The sequence below is a fragment of the Mytilus edulis genome, chromosome 14 (assembly GCF_963676685.1).
Source record: "Mytilus edulis chromosome 14, xbMytEdul2.2, whole genome shotgun sequence".
Taxonomy (NCBI): domain Eukaryota; kingdom Metazoa; phylum Mollusca; class Bivalvia; order Mytilida; family Mytilidae; genus Mytilus; species Mytilus edulis.
The window spans coordinates 57,061,192-57,068,976 of record NC_092357.1 but is presented as its reverse complement, the minus strand read 5'-3'; the positions used below and the strand labels follow the sequence as shown (position 1 = coordinate 57,068,976).

General features: G+C 32.2%; 1 protein-coding gene across 1 annotated transcript; it reads right to left on the bottom strand.

The window, feature by feature from the left end:
• Positions 1-2,171: 2,171 nt before the first annotated feature.
• Positions 2,172-6,353, bottom strand: LOC139503005 (uncharacterized). Its single transcript, XM_071292670.1, has 2 exons — positions 6,245-6,353; positions 2,172-4,027 (listed from the first exon to the last, which is right to left on the bottom strand). Exon 2 carries the CDS (start codon positions 4,017-4,019, stop codon positions 2,331-2,333), a length of 1,689 nt encoding a protein of 562 aa, XP_071148771.1. The 5' UTR covers positions 4,020-4,027; positions 6,245-6,353; the 3' UTR covers positions 2,172-2,330.
• Between the last annotated feature and the right edge of the window lie 1,432 nt (positions 6,354-7,785).

Below are 7,785 nucleotides of genomic sequence, written 5' to 3'. Positions count from 1 at the left end.
TTTTTGCATCCAATGATAAATGGTGTTGACATAAAAAGTATTTATGTGAGAGTATTATCATATAGGTAGAAGAAAATAAGACTTGCTTTTAATACATAGTTCACCATATATATCTTTTTTACGGTAGAGGGTATAATTCTTAAAATGAACATACAAGACATGCACATGAAAAAGTGGGGGAAACATGCAACAAAGTATAATACAAGAAAAATTGTGCTGCACAGTCTCCACTGAACGAAAAGCAAAAAGATTTATTTTTTATTTCTGGAATTCCTTGTAATGACATATGATAAATGCACTTTTTAAAAAATGCTAATGGATTTACACCCATTGATATTATATTGTCTTTGATTGGCCTTCTATTTTGTCTTGCAAGTAAAATAACAGAACCTGTTTTTAAAATACTACGACCAAACTAGTGAAGGTGAGCTCCAACAAAATAGATCCTTGAAAGAATCTTGTAAGTTTAGCGTATCACTAGGGGCAGAGGCGGATTCTGCCATTTTCCCCCAAAAAGGGGGGATCAAATGATATGTCCCCATTCAAATGCATTGATCGGTAAATAAAAGGGGGTTCTAACGCCCGGATCCCCCCTGGATCCGCCACTGAGGGGGGACCTTGTCAATTCATATATACAGCAATGCTATTCATATATCAAGACAAATTAAGATTTAAATCTGCTTCCTCTGGAACCATATACATAGGCTCGATTACCGGATATTCATATGTTTGATTAATGTTTAATATACTTCATTTATGGGCATTATGTTTTCTGGTATGTGCGTCCGTTCGTCATAATGCCAAATTACCGGTTTTTCACCATTTTAACGGTTCACTGAATATAGAAATTAATGCAGATGAGGCATGCGTGTACTAGGGACACATTCTAGTTTCTTCAACTTTTCGTCGTATCTCTAACATTTTAAAGTCGGTATCAATAAATATTTCATTGTTTACGAGAAATATGCAATTTACTATAATTATCATGAACTCAAAATACGGCAAATAGTTAAAAAGAAATTGATGAAACATGTTTATTTCCGCTAACCGAGCCCATATTGAGACAAACACAACAAAAAGCTATAAATACAAATACGGATATTCTTAGAATTGAGGGTCATCCTTTAAAAGTTACGTTCATCCTTTATAAATTACAGTCATTCTTTACAAACTACGGTCATCTTTTACAAGTTACGGTCATCTGTTTGCCATTCACGGTCATCCTTGTTATATGTAACGGTCATCTTGGAAATATTTTGATAATGATTTACGGTCATCTTAGCGATTTTTACAAATTGAATTTTCCGTTTCATGAACATTTCTCGGTTGTAATTTGTGATTTCTGTGTGAATCTTTTATACATTTACATCCTATCAATGTATACTTTGTAAAGAAAATGATATAGAAACACTTAAAATAGATACTGACCTAATTTTCGATCCGACATCTTTGGATGACCGTAAATGCAGTTACGGTCATCAGCTTTACCCCAGTGAATCTTATTCCTTTTTGAACTCGTTAGTTTTGTTAACTCGCCCAAAAGCTTCTTATTATGACTTGCAGCTGATGTTTCACAATATCAGTATGGAGCCAACCTGCTAATCGATATATCTGCTCATCCCTAACCATAACTGATACCGGAGGTGTTTCCGTTTGCTTAACAAAATCGACTTATATAGATACAACTAATTGTCACTGTTCCTACTTTTACGATTTGCAAAACCAATACCGCATCACCAGCAATTAAAGGCCCGTCAATTACACAATAAAACAGTTTAAACGAGAAAACCCAAAACTTAAACCTATATGCTAATATTGTTGTCCCCAGTGATACCTGTCTTGTCAGAACTTTGGAGGAAAAAAAATGTCATAATTTAAAAAAAAAACATTGATCAATAACAATCCCATTTGTGTACCGTTCTGAATATATATATATATCTACATCCAATAATTGCAGTTGGACACAACTAAAAATCAAACACAACGAAGTACTCGGTAATTGTTTTTTTTTTATGTGAGTGATGCAAAGTTGAACGGATCATTATTTTGTGTAATCTCGGTTTATAGACATGCAAACATGCTTCAGTTCAATTTCTTAAGTTCGCAAGAGCAAATTCATTGACACATCAAAAACTCGTGATTTTATACATTTATTTTAAATAATAGGGTGCGTTAATTTATACAAAAGATCTAGATAAATAGTTCTGTCAGTCATTTGGATTTCAATTGTTTTACACGGCACTGTTAAGAAGAGCGGATGTCTAGTGATTTGCATCAATAAGTGACTTGTTAGCTATGCGTTGTGCTAGTCATTAGGATTTGAATCACGTTTACGTAACTCTGTATAGAAACGCAATTTGCGTTGAATTTGCAACAAGAAGTTCTCTTTTCTGTTTATCAAAGAAAATTGCAGATGGCTCACGGAGACCATCTTCTTCGGTCAGAATTTCCTTGTGCTGTTTTCCATCGTTTGAAATAATGACCACATTTGATGATCTTTCTCCAGCAACAAACACGTTATTATCATTATCTACTGTGAGGCCTCTCGGGAGTCTCAAAACAGAATCATTTTTAAAAGTCCAATGACGTGATCCCTTATTGTCGCAACAAACTACACTGTTATTTTTGTTGTCAGTGTAGTATATCTTGTTGTCCAATACAGATACGTAGGAAATTGACGGTAAGTTACAACTGATCACGTGAGAGGTAGTATAATCCAAACTGTTCACTTTATATATACCACGTTTTTCAACACAGACAAACAGCGAGTCGTGATCTCGTGTGATTCCATATGAACAACCAGGAAGTTCAATGAACTTTATTTTACTTTGACTATCAATGTTTATAATGTCAATACCGGTACGCATCCATGAATTTCCAGATGTAATAGCCACATTGTTATCATCGACAAATGTTATATCAAACCCAAAACTAGGATCAACCGACATATCATATTTAAAGGTTCCATCTGATTCAATTACGTAGAGTGATTTTTTAAGAACATGATCAGTGAACAATAAGTCTCCCTCTCTTGACATACAGCAACCCCTTACGTTCGTTCCATAAGTTGTTATTTTCTTCTGCTGAATTAACTTTACATCGTTAACGGTCTTCCTCGTTGATGCTACTTGTATTTGCGCTTGATTATCTTTCGCTCTTGTCAACTCAATATCACTTATGTGGTTTTTTATTTCAATTGACCCAAAACTCTTAAGATTGTTCAAAATATTTTGAACATTTGTGTCAACCTTGTACACTAAGTCAAGATGCTCTAAACCTTTTGTATCTATCAACGACTGCAAATATTGTTCATTTTCATCAACCTTGACCTCAAGGTCTCTCATTCCAATATATGTTTGAAGATCGGATGCATAATCTTCAATGCTTTTGAAATTCAACTGACATTGAGTTATTATAGATCCTCTTTCCTTGACCGGCAGCAAAACTTTCTGAATACTCTCTTTACATTGGTACTCCTTCTCTCTAAGCTCTTCAAGAACTTGTTTCTCAAGGTTATCTAAATGATTGTTTATTTCAACTCTTATCTGCTTTATTTCTTTAATATGTTGTTCTCGTAATGCTTCAATGTCAGTTACATTAGCCTCTCGGTTTTTCTTTATTCTTTCAATGTTTTGTAATAGATCGCCTAGCCTTGATTCTAAATCTAAGAATTGCCCTGAGGTTTTGACGTTACTGGTGACCTTTTCAAGAGAAGTGACGTTGCATTTACTATGATCATTAATGCATTTGATACAGAGAGGTAACGCATGTTCATTGCAATATAGTTGATATTGTTCATTGTGATAGACACATGATTGTTTTATGTCAGTTATGAATGACGGAAGAGATTTGTAACTAGACATTGGTATGGTTTCGTGTCTTCGGGTGGCTTTCAGTAATTTATGATAATCTTTGCACTCATCACAAAGAGCTTCTTCACATGCTGGGCACCAGTGCTTGGATGTTGTCGTTATAGGTCGAAGTGCACATATTCCACATACACTTGTATTAGAGGCCATTGTTATCTCTGAAAAAATCAATTTAAGAGATGTTAATCAATATAAATCTATTTTGTTTCTTATAATTCCTGTGAATTTTGAAGCTTCACTGTATTGTTTCCTGCTTATTAAGTCTTTCCACTTTTCTGTGGAAAGACTTATTGTTTTTCTTCTGATTATTATTTTTTTTTTTTCCGCCACATTCTGAAATTTTTGTTTCGCAATATGTCGCTTACATATTTTGTATATTGTATCGTATAGTTTATACGGTTTTAAATCTCACCCTGCTAAGAAGAACAATTTTCTTTGTAAGAGTTATCTCCCTATTCACTCTTTATCATCTGTGTGCATCTCCTTTGTAACAGAAAAAGATAGCGACAAAATTCCTTTTACAAATTGTTCGTTACATCCTCAGGAATTTTTGGCTAATTTGGATCGAAGCGATTCGATGACATTTTATAGGAGTTATCTACCTTTACAAAATAAATTTGTCGGTATGTTTTTTTAACTCATAAACAGTTAACCGTATAACCCTGGAATGTTTTTATTTGGGGCCCCTAGGTCCTAACTTAGAAAATGAGGTCAAGGTCAAAGGTCAAGGTCAAGTTCTCAATTGTGACTTTTGCTTGTTTTTGCATTTTCTCCGACACTTTGAAAGATACATATAAAAGAACAAGTGCAAAATGTCTGCTTTATTGTAATGAAGATATGCTACATTTAGTCTTATACAATTTAATGGCATCTTATAGGAGTTGGTGCCCCTGAAATGTCATGATATGAGGTTATTTGATTATAACTTCACGAAGTTCATTATAAAGGCATTTGACCTTTTACAAAAGGTTAGGTGACAAATGACCTTGAAAAATGACTACCGGAAGTGACCTTGAGAAAACCGGAAGTAGCCTTTTTTGCAATTTTTACATTTAAAAGTGCTCAGAATCAATATATTTTGTCATATAGATACATAAACTGATTACTGACGACTAAAAACGACTTCCAATAAACCGGAAGTGACCAATTATCTCCCATTCTACATACAAAAGTATATCGAAACTATATATTTGTGGAATCAGTGTGAAAGAAGCTATCATATTAGACCGGAAGTGACATTAATTTCACCGGAAGTAGCATATTATTTCCCTTATATCACTCAAAAATATAATTAAACCATTATTAATCGCATCAGTATGAAGAAACTATCTTCTTATCATAATTTCTTTGGTGTGGAAAGACTTTCAATTGTTCTCTGAACAATTGGTTTTTAATTTTATATTATTTGCTTTTGAATTACATTGATGAATTTTGTATGATATTTGTTTTACTAAATTTTGGACGACTTTCTAGAGTAGAGTTCACATTATATTTGACCTTTTATAAACAAAACAACATGTAACCAGATAACTTTAACCCTCTTAATCATAATTTAAGAAATACTCGAAATCTACTAAGGGATTAGAACACTGTTCAGCTGTCTTCAAGATTTGTTCAAGATTAAATATAGAGCAATGATCAGCCCCATGTTTTTGTAACATGGGGTAAATAAACATTATAAACATGAATTGTTATAACAACAAAGAGTTGATAAAAAAAATATACAAAACTTTATGCATATTGTTATGATATTGTAACTATTATATATATTCAAGTTGGCCTAATTTGTTTTGTGTGTCCTGATAGTTGTTTACAAAATAATCTGATAACTCATTGCTTACTTGGTCTCGGTTGCTTATTTCATTTTATATACAATGAATTAATAGCAGTGTTTTTCTATCAAATAATTGACAATTATTTTTTTTCTTGTAAAACTAATTGTTTTTTGCTAGTCTTTTAACCCATGAGGTTGATTTCAATTTCTGAGTGAAATATAGTGTAAAAATCAAATTGTGTATTACTGGGGACGTTCAGTATACTTTGTCAAGGTATTCAACGATTGACCCATATAATGATAAAAATACTCTTATGTGAGATATTCATGATAATCAACTGTTTTTATGAGAAGTTGTGTGATGTTAAAACAAATATAAACGAACAAGAATTAATAAGTACTAGTATTACAAAACCAACATTAATCGTTTTGACACAATATCAATTCCTTTTTTACTTCGTTCCATTTTTAATGCATGTTTTGACCCGTTTAGAAATTAATTTTAGCTAGTATTTTACAATGATATTGAAAATATTGTAACATATTTAACAACAAAAAAGCATAACTAAATCAAATATGATAGTAATAAGTGCAATCTTACCTTTATTTAGGAATAAAACATACAAAAAATCAAATGTAATCAACCATTTTTTCTAAAGCAGGAAGAAAAAAGGTCACATGATAGCGAGATATTTTTATCTTGTACGCGGTAATCTTGAGTGCTTTTATTTGCTGTGTAAAAATTATGTAATTTGTGATTTACTCGTAAGCCAAGGAGGAAAAAAGGTCATATGATACAGCGAGATTTATTTATAGTTAATATTTGAATTCAAATAGTTTAATATATGACGTCAAGGAAAGTGTTCCTTTGTTTTCAAAACAACTCACCATTTCCATTACTCAACATACGAAGTCAGATATACTTACGTAATATGGCATTAAACCTCTCTCCTTTCTTGTGGATAGAAAGAAATCTATCAGATTGATTTGTGAAATGTGAATATAGGTTTTTATAATACGCTTTAGAAATATTTTTTTTTTAATGTCATTGAACTTGTTTTCTTGCTACAAGAAAAAAACGGAAATTCAATAAAAAAAAATATAAATAAATACTATAGGTTACAAGAGCGCAATTATTCGTAATGCATTTTCCATATTTTTTTCCTCGAAGACTACACAAACTATGAGAAAACGGGTAGCGTAGCAGTTCCTGCTACTAGAAATGCCAGTGTTGCACTACAACCAAAAAAATATATAGGGTCATGCAGCTCAAATTGACTTAAAATGCAGTTGAAAAAGATCGTCTATTTTTTTCGCCTAATCACGAAAAAGGCATATTTTGTATGGCTCCAACGTGCGGAAATAGAAGATATTTTCTATACTCCGTAAAATGTGAATATGATTTTCGGCAATTTTTAAACCTGATTGGATAAGCTTTCGATTAAATGTTATTCCAATCCTGTATCATCCAATCAGAAACCGTATAGGATTCTATTCTAAGTACCATCTTGATGTAAACAAATAATTGCGCTCTTGTAACCTTAAGAGTTATCTCCCTGTATTGCTAGCGAGAAACATTTAATGAAACAAAATCAAGTATGTCGGTAATTGCACAAACGGTCTTTATCATGTTTATAAAACAATGTTCAAATAAAGAGACTCACACATAAATTGCCATTTTTCTTAAAATATGAAGATTTTTAAGGTAGATTCACTTATACCGCCATATTGGATTGTATGAAACTGATTGATCACAAATAAAAATTCAAAAGAAGTTTCGTAAATTATGACTACTGATAACATGATGACCATTGCACTACACTTGATAATTTATGAGCTTTTGATGCAGAAAGAACTGGAATTCTAAATAAATCGTGTAGTTGTGGCTTAAATACTTAATACTTAATTGTGTTTATCCAAAGCGCGTATCTGATTTAACCTTTATCAGGAACCCTCAAACAAAAAATATCAAAAACTTTGTATGACAATTACCCACAATTAACTACAAGTGGTTTTTCAACTTAGTAAAATTTACATTTGTATGTTTGTTTAAATATTTTAGACAGTTTTGTTGTATTTTTGTGATGTATGTTTAAACAGTTATGACTGCTGTAGGACCCCAATCATTGTCACACGTACCTC

What these genes read in the sequence shown, in the direction of transcription:
- LOC139503005 (XM_071292670.1), bottom strand. Translation starts at nt 4,019, where the DNA reads ATGGCCTCTAATACAAGTGTATGTGGAATATGTGCACTTCGACCTATA.